Genomic DNA, 18,595 nt, shown 5'->3' with positions numbered 1-18,595 from the left:
TGTCAGAAGGGTCCTTGACTTATCAGCCACCTACTCTCCCCACTCTACTTTGTTACCACTGAATGCTATAGTGCTTTCCTAACTGCACATTTTGGTATATATTCATTTATTTGGTATATTGTGCTGTATTATATTTCTGGCCTATGTCATATGATGATTCAGTTGTTGCCTTGGCCCTGTGTAAACTGACACTATATGTGGCTGTTCTGTTTCTCCCGTGAATCAGTATAGCTGCATGCTCGTGTGTCACTTTGCGGAAAAACTTAAGCAGTTATTCGTAAGGGGGATTATATGAGAAGATTAAGCACTGGTGATGCTGTGATCAAACATGCATGTTGCCCCCCTCCCCCCCCCACCGTACCCCTACACCTCTGTGATCTTCGCCGTGGTGGGGTTGGTTTAGAGTGGCGTTCACACATGACTGGTCAACGTGACGGTTGGGCTCTGCAAACCCATGGGGGTACAGCAATTTCCCCGAAATTTGTTATATTTGTGTTTTCATTTCAAAACACCCACATTTCGCATTCTTTAACACATCCAGCAGTTTGTCCACATGTCTCCCGAACGGGAAAGTGCGTGTGGGTGTATTTTTTCTCGCGCTTCCTGCATTCCGGAACGTTCTGTGAGGGCTCATTGGAGGTATGTGCATTCCCAGGCACTGTGCTGCATGTCATGACCTGAGAGCCGAGAAAGAAGATCTTCACTTTTTTAGATTTTTTTTTGCATCTGTCATTAATCATATTTTGGAACTTCTGAGGGATATTTCTTAGTTTCGTGGTGGGGTTTGGCAAAAAGGGACAGCCGGAATATTGTGGTATGATGCCCAGTCTTGTTGGGGTGGGGCTGCACACTAGTGGGTCTGCAGAAGTGATAGACTGAGTGTGAGAAGCTTTTGGCAATGCACCTCTGTGGGACTTCAGAAAAATGTCTGTCTCTAGAATCCACTGAGAATTTTACCCAAGGAAATTGTCTCATTCTGTTCTGCACGTGGGTCAGTTACTGGGCTAATCTTGAACTAGCACAATCGGCACTCAAATGACGTCCAGTCATTTTTTTTCACTGCAAAGCTGCAAACTTACTTTGGTGAATAATATTCAATCAACGCTTATTTTAAACCTTTTATTCTTGGTTTGCTTTATTCATGTGTGAAATTTTATTTTATTTTTTTTTACAGAATGGAACGAGGAAGTCCTGGGACTTCATGCGCACACATGACAGGTGAGCGAGGGTATCTATATTACAGCGTATTGATATTACACCGTATCGGGTAAATCATTTTTGTTTCCATCCTCTCCCCCTTTATTTTCACCCACACCCCTCGGTAAGCTTCTGAGCCAGTTCCCAGGGGGTCAGGGGTCAGGACATGGCAGCCACACAGAGCCCAGTGCTGCATACACCTTTTCTCTCTGTGTGCTGAAGCATGACTCACCACCTACATTAAAGAACAACTTCATACTGATAGGAACAGGCAAGGGGCGAGTGGCTTTGAGAGCAGCCAAGCCATGCCGACCGTGTCCGCAAACAGAGCTTTTAGGTCTCGTTTTGAGCTCCACAATTGCAGAGGAGTCTGATTAAGCCTGTAAATGCTAGTGCAGCCAATCCGGGCATCCTTTGCACCTCCAGTTGGGACTGTGCAACAGGCAATATATGAGGTGGCTGTAGTGTAGGAATGGGAGGGTGGGATGAATCCACAATGACTAACAATACCTGGTCACAGCATTGTTGCATGTACGATCCACCGTTGTTTCTTTAGATACAGTCGAATCCTAATCTGTCCTCTTTTTTTCTATATAGCTGTGGTACTTGCTGGAAGGCATTCACATAACTGTAATTTGCTGACCTCAGAGCATGAGGGGTGACTCCACTTCACCGAGCTGTAGCCGCTGCGACCCCATTCAGGCACTCTCTCAAAGGAAGTTCTTTGGAAGGAGGTGTACCATTTTGGCAGTGCTATCTCCTCTTTGTTTCTGGATTGTGTCGAGAGGATTGACAATTTATCACGCTGTTGGCCCTCTCCAGAGAGCTGGCATCTTGAGAACACTTCATGAACTTAGTACCTCTCAAGATGGACATCTCAGACTTGTGGGGTGCCTTTTATGGGTCTGAGCCCTGTAGAGCAGCTTTACAGAGGTTCAGGCGTTGCTAAAACACATTCAGCTCTGCTTCCAATTCGCTCAGAAATAATTACAACTGGAATTACCAATAACTTAACATAACTGCAGCAGCATCAGGCATGAGCTGATGGCTTATGTAATTCATCGGTTGGAACATTGACCAGTGCTTTTTATTTTTATTCGAAACTGTTTGGGGGTTTGGAAAAGTCTATTCTGGGTGGGATGACAAGGAGGCTGGAAAGTGGATAAAAAGTAGAGAGAGAAAACAATGGACTAAATAGAATTATTACCATATCCTCTATGGTGATTTCTTCCTCTTTTTTTTTTTTGAACAGCTCACTCTTCTTAAGGAACGGATCCAAAAGGTCCAGCTTAGTGGGGAAAACCGCGGTGTGGACATCTGAATGATAATGAAAAGAAAATGGAGGGAATTAAAGAGAGCCCAAAATGCAAAGAAAGAATGGAAGAACGGGGTTTAGAATGGTGGGGTATGGTTTAATGCTCTCAGTGTGGAGGGCCTTTGTGCATTATTGCTGATGGTGTCCTCCCAGGGGAACGCTGTATTGATCCTCTTATCAGCCCCTCAATACAATAGGGGCCGGGGGGGGGGGGAAGGGGGGGGGGCTCACTGTGGTAGCACCCGGCCCAGTTGAAAGGTAAACCCATTAATACCGGCATCTGTTTAGATCATTAGTGTCACCCTGGCCCCTTTGTGACGCGCGCCCCGCTATTGGTCCTTGGGGTGTTCCGGTAATGAGCGGGGAGGCGAGAGGGTTAAGGCCAGCGTTGGCCATGCTTTTGTGGTGGTGGGAGAGAGGGAGCCCAGGGAGGGGCCGATGCTGAGGTGGAGGTGGAGGTTGGAGGATGGGGCTGGGGATGGAGGGGGTAGGTGCGGCCGGCCGGCCGGGGCAAAATTCCGCACGCGCAAGGAACGAGCTCCTGTCGCTCCTGCCGACGGAGAGTCTGGCGGAGAAGTGGCCTCGCAGCACGTTAAATTGCCCGTGCCTCCACATGCTGTAAATTTAGGAATGGGTGGAGAAGGGGGGGAAGGGGGGGGGGGGTTTACATATTAGGAGAGCTTTCAAGGTAGAGCAGCGGCGCAGGGTGCTAAAACAAGCCGAGGCCTGTCAAAGTCATGACCTCGTACCAGCTGAGCTGCTCTCAGGCCTGTCCAGAAAGGCCTCTTTATCGCTCCTCAGCAGCCTGCCAGGGAAAAGAAATAGCCTGTGTTCTGGAAATAGTTTCCTTTTCCTGGTGTGTTTGTTTTCGAGGTGGGACAGGGATCCAGGAGCACGGTAGATCAGCGTGCGCAGATAGTGCCCAAAAAAGGAATTAGGAGTTCTTTATCAGGGGCTGAAATTAATCTTGTTGCTTGTAGATAAAGTGCTTTCCCTCCCAGCCTTTTTATAATGCACTTGATTTTTTTTTGTTGTATTATTATTATTATTATTATTTTCTTAAATAAGTAATCTCCAGATCCCACTTCCAGGGCGCTTTCACCATGGGAAAGCAGACCTGGCAAGACAGGGCAGGGCTTCCTGCTTCCTCAACTCCTTCCCATTTCTCCACACAGCCTGTAGCCGCCTGGCTCCACCAACGTGTGTGTGTGTGTGTGTGTGTGTCTGTGTGAGTGTGGGTGAGTGTGCGTGTGAGTGTGAGTGTGTGTGTCTGTCTGTCTGTCTGTCTGTCTGTGAATGTGTGAGAGAGAGAGAGTGTGTGCGATTGGCTTTCATTGCATGCCTTCTAACGAATTGCTGATTCACGCAAATCATCACTTCTAGACTTTTGTCATCATGTGCCATTGTCATAACCTTTTTGAAGACAGCAATTCATGAATGTTTAATTATGCGTTTAATTATTATATTTGTCTAGATGTTTGGGTGATATAGGATTCATATCACAATATTTTAACTTTAATTATGGTTAATCCGTTCTGCAATGCTCCCCTTTTTAAACACAAGCCTGAAAATGACACCCAAAATTAAATGGTAACTAATTTTGAACCATTTTGATGATGACAATACCACCAAAAATAAGTATACTGTATTGATTTTCCTAAGGCATGTTTAGGCAAGTGATTTCTTCCAAGGCCTCCAAATGCCAACTCTTCTGTTTAGACTTTGGCATTGCAAAATAAATTTTTGTTGTAAAACAACAGCCTTTTAGATATAAAGTCTCAAAAACTTTTTCCGGCGTGTAACGGTTTTCTTACACAAAAGAAACAGTGTGCGTCCTTTAATGAAATACTAACATATACGCCATTATAAACTTAATTTCACTGGCTAAAATGCTTTTCAGTCTTCACGATAATAGCTTGCCATTGGCTGACTGTGTACTGGGGAGGAATTATGCTGCCCATGTCGAGTCATTACTTGGGCTTGGTGGGTCCCATTGGCTGTACAGAGAGGGACTGCTTGGCCAATACTGGTCAGAGAACCTTGTACATGGGCTCATCTTCCAGAGAGTTTGTATCAACCGAAGATAGTAATAATTCCTATTTACACAGTACTGTCTGCGTGTAAGCAACAGCAAAATAGTAAACAATGTCAATTCCCCCTGATTTTGTTTGCTGGACCCTTGCCCAAATTAGGAAACTGACTTTACCATGATTTGTGCCATCTGTGGATTTCTAAAACGCATAGAAGGTGTGAATATAAAATCATAATACATCCTTCATCTCATAATCTTCCTTCTCTCCAACAAAACTGTAAAACTGAGAAATGCCTCTTTTATTCCTGCTAACCATACAAGTGTTCAGTTTATCGTATTACAGTGTACAGCATTGTCCATCTGAAGAATTTACACATGAAGCCTGTTTCAGTGCAGCTGCTCCATATGGGCTGACAGTATCAGCAGCAGACATCTTGGAGAAAAAAAACACATTCAAAGGGGAAAGAGACAGGCCGAGCAGTTTGTTTTGAGGAAGCTGTCAGGCCGAGAGCGCGTTTTCAAGACGTTTCAAAAGGCCGAGGTGGGATGGGGTAAGCGCTTGTGTGGGGAAGGTGATGGAGGTGAGGACCCTCCCCAAGGCTGGAGTTAAACTAAAGCCAAGCCCTTAATCTCCTTCAGGCCAGTGCATCTTCCATGTGAAGAGATCTGGAATGCCTGCCATGCCTTTGTGTGTGCTGTCTTTTCCCCTCAGAAATCCCATTGAGATGGTGAGATTCTTAAGACTGAGATGTTTTTCTATTTTTTTTTATTTGAAGGATTTAGCTAGTAGCTTAAAATTCAAGTAAGGCAAAGAGACAAAGGCCGGGGTGCTAATCCTAGGCTAGCACAACAACAAGGTGCTGGACCAGCCCCCCCCCCCCCCCCAGTGTTTACTCTGTTTTGGTGGCCAACCGCACTGCAGCCCAACATTATTAATAGGTGTGCAGTAGTGCGCTAACCTTTCTTTAGAAGCGGGACTTGGAGGGTTAGGGGTGGGGTGGGATGGGGTGGGGTGCTGTGGTGAAACAAGAGGGAAGCACTTCAAAAGCCTCTCAGAAAGTTCCTTAAAGAGTGCAGGGGAGACACGAAACCAGCCTGGGTATTAATTAAGGTGATAACCCTTACCTTTTCAGTTCCTTCCAGAGACAACCCAGTTATCAAAGCCCTGCTGCCTAATTGACACTGTCTGCTCAGCACAGCGGATGGAGGAGCTGTTGTGTCTTTCTCTTTTACGGGTTCAATCAGCTCCTTACATGCCCCCCCCCCCCCCCCCAACCTTGTAATGAGGGAAGAGAGATTTACATGAGTGCGGGAACTGGCTTCACATGTTTTAAGTGGTAAATGAAAGGCAAATGCCGTGTTTTTGGCCATTTGGGGCCTTTTGCTCAGTAATTAAAAGCCCCTTGAGCAACATACATTGTGCTTCAGTTCCTTTGTGGCTGAGATGAAATTGAGATGAGACACATTTTTTTTTGTAGCTGATTTTATGTCTGCTATTTCAGTTAGCTTGCCGTAGTTGATTACTGGTAATCTCACGTGGTATGAACATAGCAGTGGGACACCACATTGTCCAGTGCTGTTAGGTATGTGAGCTTGGTGGTGTGTCGCCGTGATGGAATCAGCTCTGAAAGATGTCTTTGTAAAGGCCCTCTTCCCCGAACCTGGTCCTGCCGAGAACACAATCTGAAGGTGACTAAACCGCGTGTTAAACAGCCCTTCTGAACGGATAAAGCCCCTTGGAAGTGTGCTGGTGTCGTTGTTTGCTTTCCCGCCGTGAGGAAATGGGTTTTCTGCCGCCGCGTCTCTCGCGATCCTCCCTGTCCTGAGTGTAATTCCTGAGTTGCAGGAGCGCAGGAACAGTGGCGGCCAACAAGCGAGACTGACAGAGCCCCCCCCTTAGGCTAAAGCCTTCAACTTTACACGCGTTTTCCAGTAAGACACCGGCTAATGAAGATGTTCATGAACAAAGGGCAGCGCAAGCCAGGGCAAGACTGAGTCTCCGTATGAGTGACAGAGCCAAAGGAAGCCATTAAAATGTAAGTTTTGTTATGAGAGGGATTCCTGCAGGCAGTTGCGTGTCAGGTTTTCAGTGTACATTGACCAGTGTGCTTGGGCGAGTGAAGCTGTGCAGGTATAATGGTCAGACAGGGTGACGCTGTCTCAGGAGGGTGCAGTTATCTCCACCAGCACCCAGAAGCCTCTGCTTTGTGGCTCAGCATTCCATCATTTCAATGTGTGTGTGTGTGTGTGTGTGAGGGTGTCTGGGTGTGCGTGTGTGCGCATGGGTGTGTCTGTGTGTGTGTGTATGTGATGGTGTGTGTGTGTGTGTGTGTGGTCTGGGCTCATTCCTCTCTTGCTCTCTCTTCCTTCAGTGTCTCAATCCTGATCTTCAATACCAGCTCACACTGCTTCATCCTGGTCAAGCAGTTCCGTCCAGGTAATTCCCTCCTTTCTTTTGAAGCTGTCAATTTTAAGAAATTATTTCCCTAAACACTAATGCCCCCTCCACAAAGACCATAATGGGCAGAGGATTTGTCAGTCACAAGCTGCCTGTAATAGACGTAATTCAGTTTGAATACATTTCACTTAGGAGTTTCGACCTTTATGTTTGCTGCCTACAGTGGTGTGTGAGCTTTGCTTTGGGAGGATGAGTACAGTGAAATGAATTCTCTTGTTCTGCTCTCCCTCCGGCAATGTACCACGCCTGGAGTGTGACGATCTTTTCTCATCACCTTGCGCTGTGGCTCCTCCCTCTCTACCCCCCCTCACCCCCCCCCCCCCCCCCCCCCCCCCCCCCCCCCCCCCCCCCCCCCCCCCCCCCGCAGTCATTGTAAACACCCCCTGAAGAGGCTTGCGGCTCTCGGCGTTCATGGTGGGAGGGGCGGCTACCAAAAGGAGCGCTAGCCTCGGGCCGAGTCGTTTTTGTTCCCAGTAGTTTGTTTGTTTGCACAAACCGAATCTGTTTCTTACTCTAATCATAAGGTGATGGATTGCGCGACTTAAGCCCCTTCTTTTCTTGTCTCCCCGTCCCTCTGATGTTCAGCTACAAATGGCCGCCCTCTGGCTTCTCAATTGCCCGTGTGTTTTCTGCGACAGAAGCAAATGGGGAGAAAGAAAGATATCTCGCTCAGAAAGCTCTTCTTTTTTGACGATCACAGCCGTGTATTTTGTGTGAGGTGGCTATCAGTATTTAATGTAGAAAAATTACCGTTCGGCCCACCAAAGCACCGGAAACGGCCTCAAAACACGGCAAACTCCATCAAGACTTTCGGGAAACGCAAAAACAGGAACGTTAGCGATATAAACATCTTTTCCCTGGCGGGGACGGCCTGTGTATTTGGACCGTTTCGGCTGCAAGGCCATAGCCCTCCCCTTGAGCCCTGTCTCACTTCGCTCACTTGCCGTGACCAGCCCGCGGACACAAACCCATTGTTCCAACCCGAGCCTTTAAGGGCCTACGGTGCTCGCTTCATAATGGAAGGAAGGCCTCGCATTCAAAGTGATTGTTTTTCAGCGAACGACATAGGAAAAAAAAAGGCGGTAAATCGTTTCTGTAACGGGTGATGTTCAAACAATGCTATTCGTGGAATGTTTTTCTTTGGATTGTTAAAATGTATGTGCTGCAGGGTTTGTTTGTTTGATTATTAAAGGACGTATTGTCAAAGTAACCAGTGTCTTTTCAGCTCTCCCATTGTGAGCAGGAGTGTGCATGTGTGTGTGCATGTGCAAGTTTGTGCTTGTGGGCTGTGTGTGCATGCGTGTTTTGACTACTGGGTGAAGGTCAGCTGTCGCTCTGTGTAGTACTTGACCTCTGTGTGTGTGTGTGTGTGTGTGTGCGCGTGTGCGTGAGAGGGAGACGGTGACTAATGAATAGGGTCATTTTTCTTAAAGCATAGCAAACAGACTAACATGAGAGAGAGACTGAACAGAGCTGATTCAGTACAGGTGTGATGAGAACTGGTCAGGATAAAAACCGTAGCTACCTATTCTAGCGAAGCTGCAGGTTCTCGGTGAAAATGGGAGAATGCGGTCGTGCCGTGCCGTGCCCGGGACTGAACCGCAGGTGGTTGGGCCTGGAGCGGTTCTGTGCGGCCGGCGCGGCGCTGACCGGCGTCCCCGTGCTGAACGTCTTTCCCGTCCGCAGCGGTGTACATGTGCGAGTGGGAGAAGCACCAGCCCGCGCCGGCCGGGGAGGAGGCCGGGGGAGCGGGGGACGCGGCGGACGCGGCGGGCGAGGAGAAGGCCAGCGGAGCGGGGGACGTGGCGGACGAGGAGAAGCGCTCCCGCCTGCCTCCGGCCTCGGCCGGCGTCACCTACGAGCTGTGCGCCGGGCTCGTGGACAAACCCGCCCTCTCCCTGGAGGAGATCGCCCGCCAGGAGGTCCTGGAGGAGTGTGGCTACGACGTGCCCGTGGCCAAACTGAAGAGGATTACCTCCTACAGGTACACCCCACCCCCCATCTTCCCCCAGTACACACACAGTCCTAAAAATCCTTATCTCCTCAGCTTTGCCCATGACCTTCTCATCCAGCAGACAGATTACGGTCCCCCATCTTTGCTGCTGTAATCTTCCCAACATTCATGGCGGTGCACCCGAGTTAATCATCATCATTATAGTGCCCTCTTTGCCGGAATGGCCGTATGAATGTTTAGCAGAATGTGTGCAATTCCATCGCGGAGGTGATTGGAAATAGTGGGTTATTTGAGGCAGTAAGTATGTAATCAGATCCCTGGTAGATAGCATTAGCAATGGGCCTTTGTGCTCTTATCAGCTTCAGAATTGGAGGGAAAAAGAGCCTGGTGTCGTAAAAAAAGGCTCGGTGACGAGCTCGCGCACCTGCGCCAGTTTGCACCTGCTGCTTTTCTCACCATCACCCCCCCCCCCCCCCCCTCACGCCGCACCGCCGGTGGACTTCCAGGCAGTCTGTCCCACCTGCCGGGGTGTTGTGCCAAGGTGTATCGGAATGAGAATTGATTGTTTTTCACCTGTGCTTATCGGGAGCAGACTGCAGGTTAGTATAGCAGTGTGGATGGAGGAGGAAATTCCTGCACATGTACCAGACCTGGGTCAAATACGTATTTGTTTTGGATTCAGATACTATTCTGTGCTCTATTGATCTTGCCTGGTGTAATTGTTGAGCCTGCCAATATGACCAGAAGGTGGGCTTTGCAGTTTTTGAGAGTATTTAATTGGTTCCAATAGACCAGACAAGTAAAGCGTTGAAAAGTATTTGAATCCAAAACAAATACGTATTTTACATATACATGTTTGCCCACCTCTGGTAATGTGGAGGTCATCCTGTGAAATTTCATTGCAAACAATGCAACTGCACACCGTCAGAGAGCCTTCTGTGGCCTCCACCGCATGCTCTTGGGTTTGACGGGCGGTCCTGTCAACAGCCTGTCATGTGATCAAACAGTCGGGCCTCTGAAATGGCCTCTCGTCACTACACAAGCATTTATGGGTGAGCGCGGGTCCTTAAGCTGAGCTCATCTCCGCGTGTCTGCAGAGGACCCGGGTCAGGAGTAACAGGTGCTTTTATGAATGAGTTGCCATCTCTCGCCCACTTTTAACAGCATCGTCTGAAACGTGCCAATAGCACACTTTCACATCACGTTGTGTTATTTTCTTTTTATTGCTAGAATAGCAATTCATGATTGTGTGCACAAATATGCCCACTCTGGATAGTTTGTTTCCTTAAATGGTATTATAATTTGGAGGATGAACTCCAGATGGGCTCAGATGCATGTAGATCTATGGCAAATTCTCTGTTGCATAGCTTGTCATTGTGTGGACCAATTTACTATGAATGCAGAGTGAATCATCACAGTAAGGGTTGCATAACGAATAAATATTAAATACAAAAGAATAAATCCAATTAATAATTAAATTATTAAATCAATTAAGTGGAGACTTTCACCACAATTTAGAGCAAAACAGAACAACAAACAAGTCTCTTTTAACTGGTGAAAAGAAAGGTCCATCAACAGTGTTCAGCCTTTTGAAAATGAACTCAAGTGGCAGAAGTGTTTTTCAGTGAAGGGCTCAGAGACTTGGAAGTGCAAAATAAAAAATGAAGTTCTTAAGTGAGTGTAGGAAATGATCCATGGCTGTCCCCCAAGAAATGCCCCTATGACGTTATTCCCAAAATGTTCTGTGTGCCAGGAGGGCATTTGGCATGAGTAAAATCAGCTGAGCTTTGGGGCTCTGGTTTCCTGTGATGCTGCATGGCGTGGCAGCACTTGGGGGTCTCGTGTGTGTGTGTGTGTGTGCGCGTGTGCGCGTGTGTCTGTGTCTGTGTGTGTATGTGACATTGTCTGTGTGTGTTTGTGTGTGTGTGTGTGTGTGTGTGTGTGTGTGCGTGCGTGTGTGCGTGCGTGCATGCATGTGTGTGTGCGTGTGTGTCTGTCTGTGTTTGTGTCTGTGTGTGTATGTGACAGTGTGTGTGTGACTGTGTGTCAGTGTGTGAGAGACCCATCCCAGTACTGTTCATGCAGGTCTGCCTGATAAGACACCTACAATGGTATCGCCCATCGGTGGCTCCAGCTCAGCGCCTCTCTAAAGGAATCCCTGTAAACAGGCAGACCACAGAGCCATGGCAAGAATTCTCACTGCTCACCGCACCACAGCTCAGATAAGCCATCTGTAAACTACCTCTACTCTCCTTCCTCTTCAGAAACACTGTCAGAAAGATGCTTGGCTGAAAAAGCTATGTAGAAGAAAACGTTGGTGCCTTTAATTTCTGTCGTTAGATACTGAATTCACCATTCAGATGGTGAGGTGATGTATTTGGTGGTGTGTTGTTCATGTTAATATATTCAGCAACATCATTGGCTAGTTGCATTGTTTTAAATGATGCACTTGATCAGTGTTGTGTTAAAAATTCAGGAAGTCCTGTACATTGTTTATACAAACCTTAAAAGGTCAGCATCATTAATACAATACTCTGCTGATTCCTTTGTTAAAATGGTTGACTGTTCATTATGTGAAAACACCTTTGAGAACTATTAAAAAACAGATATTGCATAATGATATTGTTGGGATATTAGGTAGCTCACCAGCTTGTATCGGGTGTGGAAAGTTGAGGATTTTTGTTGCATTTCATATGGAGTTTACATCATCAGATGCTAATGATGGTCTATCTGTGACCAAAACATTGTATCTTTCACTTTTTCCACATCTGCACTTTATTATGTAACCTGCTAAACTCAGCATTATGTTTTTGGACAAGCCTCTGTTTTGGATCTTCTTGTGTGTGGAAACAGTATATGGCCACTAATGTGAAAATGGACAGGAATGTTTTCTTTAAATCTAGTGAGGCATACTTTCTGTTGATGGGCGAGGTGATAAATATGGACAGCCAGCCCTATATTTAAAAAAAAGTCAGACTTGTGGTGGAGCAAATGGTAAGTGTGCACATTTCCTTCTCCTTCTGTTTGAGGTGATAAACACTCTACGTGTAGGTTGGGTTTCCCAGGCAACCAGGGCTGTGGTATGACCTGCTCTTTTTCTGTGTATCTTCAGCATCTCTTCATCTCTTAGGAAAACAGGTGACAGTGGGGTCCTGTCATTAGAGGCGACTCTCGATGGGTGTCTGTCTGTCAATAGTTGTCTGTCTGTCTGTGTCTGTCTGTCGATAGGCGTCCGTCTGTCTGTGTCTGTCTGTGGATAGGTGTCTGTCTGTGGATAGGCGTCCGTCTGTCTGTGTCTGTGGATAGGTGTCTGTCTGTCTGTGTCTTTCTCTCAACCTGTCTTGAGTTTTGAGTGTTCTTTAGACTTGAGTGAGGGGTGGTGCCTGTGTATAATTGAGCATGAGCTGTGTACTGGTGCTGTAATGAGAGAAAGATAGATGGCTCTGTGCCTGTGCTCGGATGAGGAGGGAGAGAGAGAGCTCTGTGCCAGCGCACTGATAGGTTAGGGGGCGGTGACTCGGATGACTCAGTGCCGCTGATTTGGCCTGTCTGCATGCAGGCGTGGCGTCTTTCTAAACCAGTGCCCCGCCCTCACGTTCTCCTGCCCGCAGGCTCTCTGCATGGCCCGCCCTGCGCTCTCTCAGCAAAACACGGGGCTTTTTTGGGGGATTCGTATTCCGCACACGGGAGCCGTGTTAGGTTTCCTCCCCTGTGGGCGCCGCGGCGTCCCGCATGCCCCCATGAGGTCGCGGCCGAGATAAGCCGAGCGAGCGAGCGAGACCTGCACTTCCGCTGCAGGCAGCCACAAGCCCGGCCTGCGCGGCAGGGCACGTTCAGCTCCGCCACCGGGCTCCGCGACCGGGCTCCGCTCTTTCACGCCTCTCGGCAGATATTGGATTTCCTCATATTGAGATTAAGCAAGAGCCCAAAAAAAAAAAAAAAAAAAAAAAAAACGAGAGAGAGAGAAAACAGAACGAAGTCGGTGCCAGGCGTGTGTTTGTCTATGGTGGTTATTTGGAATGCGCTCGGACTTGAAATGGAATGCTTTTTTGTTCCGTCGCTCTGAAACATGAATTATTTTATTGGGTTTTTTTATTTGTCGCATTAATTAAAAAAAATGTTAGTCAAAAGATACAAAGGATGGATATTAAGGGCTTATGTAAGTTTGTCTGATGCTATTTATCTGCAGGTTTTTGTTGGAGATAAATAGCTGCATGTCTTTAGAAAAAGGTTATTTCCCCTTTAAATGCACTAAATATTCTCTATGATATGGTCTTGCAGTGTTATTGGTGCAGCTTCAGAAAACTGCATTTTGCAGGGTCATGGGCAGAGGCGGGAAGTGGCAGTTTGTACAGTTTAAAATGAAACGAGCCCTGATGAGCAGAGGGGCCCCAAACGCCCACGAGATGTTTTGAAAAATGTTAATAGTAAGAACATTACATTTTTTAATGTTTCCCTAAAAAGCCATGCATTTTGTGGTCATGGGAGGATGCAGGCTGTTTCTGACCTTACCGGTCATAGTGTATTTGGGCATTGTTATGTCTTTATGCATTATTGCCGAGTAGAGCTAAACAGAGATATAAGATGGCAAAGGCTATCGGCTTCTGCATTTCAATATCCTTCAAAGGTTTCCGCTTCAGAATGCATATTAAAACAATCAGGGGTCTCAGTGAAGACAGAATGCCTTTTTGAAGATTCTCTCTGCCAGCCTACCAAAGCCACAGGGCCTCATCAGAGATCTCCATGACGATGCCTCGTTACCGAACCTTAAAGGTGAATCAACACCTGAAGTGTGGCAGCGCTGTGCTATGTGGCAACTGCCACACTGAGCCAGAGGTATGGTGTTGAGCTGGGGGACCCCCATGCCAGATTTATTCTTTCACAATGATCCACCTCCCCATCTTCCCAGCCACCCGCCTCAAATGGAACACAACCGAATCAAAACAGCTGACTTGGAGCTGTGAGCCAAGTGCATAGCTGGAGATGAGCGAAGATTTGAAGCACCAGATGGAAGTAAAACCTAGCTTCCTGGTGGAGGGCCCGGTCTGCACACCATTGTCCTCCAGCTGTAAAGCAGAGCTTGCCCCATATTGTGGAACTTGCTTAGGGCTAATTCGCGGTTCCCATCTGATGGTATTTTTTTTTTATAGGTCGGGGGTGGGCGTGACCGGCGCCAGGCAGACCATGTTCTACGTGGAGGTGTCGGACGAGGACTGCGTGGGCGAGGGCGGGGGCGAGCCGCAGGAGGGCGAGCTGATTGAGGTGGTGAAGGTGCCGCTGCAGGAGGCCATGAACTTTGCCTACGACGAGAACATCCCCAAAACCATGGGCGTCATCTTCAGCTTCCTGTGGTTCCACAGCAACATGGCTCCCAAGTACAAGATCTCCACCAATGTGTAACGACAACCCATATCATTCCTATCATCGGCCCATTGGTGGGTCTCCTGGCGGACATTTTATGAGTATTTTGATATGTTATATGTTTCTTTTGGGTCGTCACTGCTTTCCTTTTCACACTTTCATTTCAGGACAAAAGCCTGTGTCATACTGCACTTGTCATTATCACTGTGGTAATTCTTTGTATTGTTATTAGTCCTTTTTTTTGAAGAATTTGTGAGTTTAGAGCAGCGAATGCGCTTTGTTAATGCAATAAGCCATCACTTATAAGATGAAGAGTTCAAGGTCATAAACGGTTTTTCCAACTGGAGGTTGCCTCTTACTGGGGCAGCAGTCCAACTAAAAAGGGGACACATTACATGATTTTTCCAAGTGATTTAGTTATTTAGCAACTGATGTCATTGCACATTTTCTGTCGTATGTGAAGCACACACATAACAGTGGCTGTCTTTGAGGAACACAAAAATATGGAAAATAGACGGACACAGTTCTCTCACGAGAACATCGTTTTTCATGATACACCTGCACTCCAGAGAACCTTTTTTTCCCCCACAATATTTTGAAGCCACAATCAACATGGAACCCATACAGCTTGTGACAGTTGTGGTTGGTGCTGTGATTTGCAAAGTCACTCTTCATTTTTAGCACTCCAGAAAACAGGTTTATTAAGCTCAGCCTTCGAAGTGTTGAGTTTTGAGGATTATGCAAAGACCAGCCCTGATAAAATCAGACGTTTGATTTAATCGGTGCGTTGCCGGCTGAGGTCGTACGTGGCAGGTTTGAGTCTTTCGCTCCTGCACACGTACCGTAACAGCTGTGACAGTGCAACTATTATAAACTACCCTGGACTACTGCAGACTGCCCAATCTCCAATCGTTGCCAAATCAGGCTTGAAAATCATGCAATGTGTCCCCAGCTTAAGGGGGAAATGGGGAATAATTCCCCTTCTTAAATTTCCTGTTTTGTACAGAAAATCTTAATGGGTTATAGCCTATATCTGCTGTAAGGGAGCAGTTCTCAGCGCTCACCTAGGAAAGTAAGTTCATGGCACTTGGGGGTAATCACACAAAAAAAGCACTTGTTCTCTCAGGTCATATTGGTATGAGGACTGGTCACATTCAGGGACACATATCAATCAAACTGTTGGGTGAAGGTGTGATGAAGTTCAATCAGACAATAGTGCAGTTTAATTATGTTGCGGGGACATCACCAGAATTACACGACAATATACTATTTTGAAGATATTGTTCCTCCTCTGGAGGAATAGCTGGAATAACATTTGTGCACAGTTTTCAAGAGATGCATGACTTTGCTTGAGTACCTGATAAATTATAATGAACATAATCTAAAAATGTAGATTAACAATGACAGACACAAGTCATAAACTGTTGTTGCTTTCAAACTGCATATGAATCTATTTTTTTTTTTACCCCTAACTCGACAAATTCAAATAAAAAGTACTGGCTTTCTTTGTTCGCAGTTGTACAGTTATGTTGAAAGTTTTGACATTCCCATAGTTACTATAACTTTTTTTTTTTACTTTTGAGGCAATAGTGAAATTATCTGCAATAATACTAACTGCTTTTGGAGCGATGTTGGCACACTGTGCTATCTGTGCGTATGCTTGGGTCTGTGGCTTTCTGGGTTATTAGCGCTCCTGTTGGGTTCAGAAGAGGTCAAAGGGGCGGGGCTGTTTCTTGGTTGTACAGGTGGCGTGTTCTCATCAGTGTGCCCTTACTGGAGCCAGAGTTCACAAACCGAAGGTCAAAGTTGTACAGTCAGTAGGGTATAAGTATAACGGCTCGATTTTTAACACCGTTTTTAGATTTCTACTTTTCTTTAAATGTGCTGACATTTTAGTGGCAAACTGCCTCACTGGTTGTGACCCTGTATTTATATAAACACATTACTTTATCACTATATTCAGCCCTCTGGTTTAAAAAAAAATGTTATTAATCCATCTTAATCATTGTCCACAGCATTTAACCAGTATTAAAAAACGATTTTAAATTATACCAAAAGCACACTTTAAATCGGCATTGTTGTACTGTTGTGTAATGGTTACAGCTGTCTTACAAATAAAACATTTGTAATGAGGAAGATACAAATAATTTGGTTCACGAGCCAGTCAAATTAAATAAGTGGTCTGAATGCATGTAGGAAAGAGAAATGCATGTAAAATATGAATTTTGGGCTAAGTATGTTGTTTGCTTTGGGATGCAACAAGCAGACATTGCATAATGAAATCTTATTTATATAATCCTGTTAGCATGGTCATGGTGGAATCCATTTTCCATTTTATTGTAGATGCCAATATTAAGTTTCAGAGACTGTCCAGGAAGATCTAGCACAAAATTGACAAATCACAATCAACATCTAAGACTACTGTCAGCTTTTTATATAGAGTTTTTTTAACTTAAATTTTAACTAGTAATTTGTTTTTGTTTTGAGATTTTTTGAGAAGCAGCATTGAAGCAAGGATCTCAACTGGCATTATAACATTTTTGTGTTTATCAATACCTGTGTGTGCTTGAATTAAATTGAATTTTATTACCTTGTGATATTTCTGTTTGTAACTTAATTTTGTATTCATAATCTGTTGCATTTTAACACCTCCTTTTTATGATGCAGCATAATTTCAAATAATGAATTGAATGTGTACTATATTTCCTTGATTTTCAGAGTAAAATGAAATTGTAATAAAAGGGTTTGCACTTAGATTGTATTGTTCCTCTGATACTCATCTTTCCTTTCTCTTATGCACATGTATACTGAACTGGGATTCATACCCTCAAACTCAAGTGGCTCATAGGTGTAACAGGCTATTTTCCCCAAACAGTCTAACGAACAATTGAAAGTGAAATGCGATGATGTAGGAAGACCGTCACTTTGTGGCTTGTAGCTGCTCTCTCCGTCTCACAAACGCACAGCGTTCTACTTTCCTCTTTCTGCTCTTCCACAAAGGCCCGTGCAACCGAATCGAGCCCGCTAACATCTGAGCGCAAACAAAAGGAGCGTAATTTGTCTGCCGTCCCTTCTCGTGTTGGGGGTGGGGGGGGTGGGGGGTGGTGGAGGTGAGAGGGGGAACACCTCCCATGTTGGGGGATTGAGTTCAGATAAGACGAGTTGCCATGGCGATGTTTGTGTTTGCCTCTTTCTTTAGAGCGGTGCGGTAATCATTAAGTGAATATTTGTCTCATTCGTGAACACGGGAGGAACACTGGGAAGGTGGTGAATTGGGCGGCTGGAGGGAATAGGAGCAGTAAGTAACCAAAGACAACCCTGACTTTTCTATAGCAACCACTCTCCGTGAGCCTCACACAACAGCTGAATGTGTCTTAACAGTGAGGAGAGCTGCTTGACATCCTTGACATATTTCCTTATGCTTGAAAGGACTCCATTTACTGTTATAGTTGGAGCGTTGTTCTGAACGACTGTGAACAGCCTAAGATCTCAAGGACTTCTAAATTGTCAAGGCCTGCTTGCTATGTATCTTGTGCTTTTTTTGGGGGGGGGGGGTGGTGGTGGGTGGTGGTGGTGTCAAATAAAGTTGGATAAGCATGTGGATTGGTTATCAAGTGTGTAGAACTGCAACTTCAGAAGATCATAGATCTATGACAATATATAACTCTAGTCCAAATTGTACAGGTAAATGGTGCGAAATGCAATTGAAAGTCCACTTTCTATTCTGTTGTGAAATAAATGCTCTAAACTAGATCATGCAGTGGAGATCATTTATTAAGAGCAGAGGTTGTGAAATGTGAAATGGCTCACAAACTGGCCTATGTATGGACAGTGTAGGGTTCAGAGAACAACGGCACCATGTCTTATACCAGAAGATGGTTGCCAGCTCCCATCTGCAGAGACCAGGCAGGGTGCCAGTCTTGCAGCGGCTTCCTAATAAACAGCCTCTGATTCGGGAGTGGCGACCGATATGCCCCCCTGTTTCCGTGGCCTCGTTCCACCGCCCATGGCACCAGATTAATAGAACCACAATCAAAGCCCTGCATTTTTAATCTCCCAGATGTTTCTCTTTGTGTGAAGTTTGTTGTCTGGCCAGAATTTCGCTCTGTGTTAAGCAGCTGCGTTCGGAGTGGACATGACACACTCACGGCCTGTGTCTGAGACTGTTATTCATTTGCTAAAATTACACGGTTCTGCCTCTTTTGATATTTTATCCTGTTTGATCTGTAACAAATGTGTTTTAAAATGTACTGTTTTTAACATGTTTGTCCACTCTTT

General features: G+C 45.8%; 1 protein-coding gene across 1 annotated transcript in view; it reads left to right on the top strand.

Annotated features, from left to right (window-relative positions):
• Nucleotides 1–17,073, top strand: part of nudt14 (nudix (nucleoside diphosphate linked moiety X)-type motif 14) — a 30,587-nt gene extending 13,514 nt beyond the window's left edge. Inside the window, exons 2-5 of the mRNA XM_035392306.1 lie at nucleotides 1,175–1,218; nucleotides 6,917–6,981; nucleotides 8,689–8,986; nucleotides 14,107–17,073. Of these exons, the coding sequence (XP_035248197.1) occupies nucleotides 1,175–1,218; nucleotides 6,917–6,981; nucleotides 8,689–8,986; nucleotides 14,107–14,356 (657 nt within the window). The 3' untranslated portion in view covers nucleotides 14,357–17,073. The remainder of the gene's footprint in view (nucleotides 1–1,174; nucleotides 1,219–6,916; nucleotides 6,982–8,688; nucleotides 8,987–14,106) is intronic.
• Nucleotides 17,074–18,595: the final 1,522 nt, after the last annotated feature.

This window comes from Anguilla anguilla, chromosome 1, assembly GCF_013347855.1.
Source record: "Anguilla anguilla isolate fAngAng1 chromosome 1, fAngAng1.pri, whole genome shotgun sequence".
Lineage (NCBI taxonomy): Eukaryota > Metazoa > Chordata > Actinopteri > Anguilliformes > Anguillidae > Anguilla > Anguilla anguilla.
The sequence above is the reverse complement of the archived record's forward strand: the minus strand, read 5'-3'. Positions and strand labels throughout refer to the sequence as shown.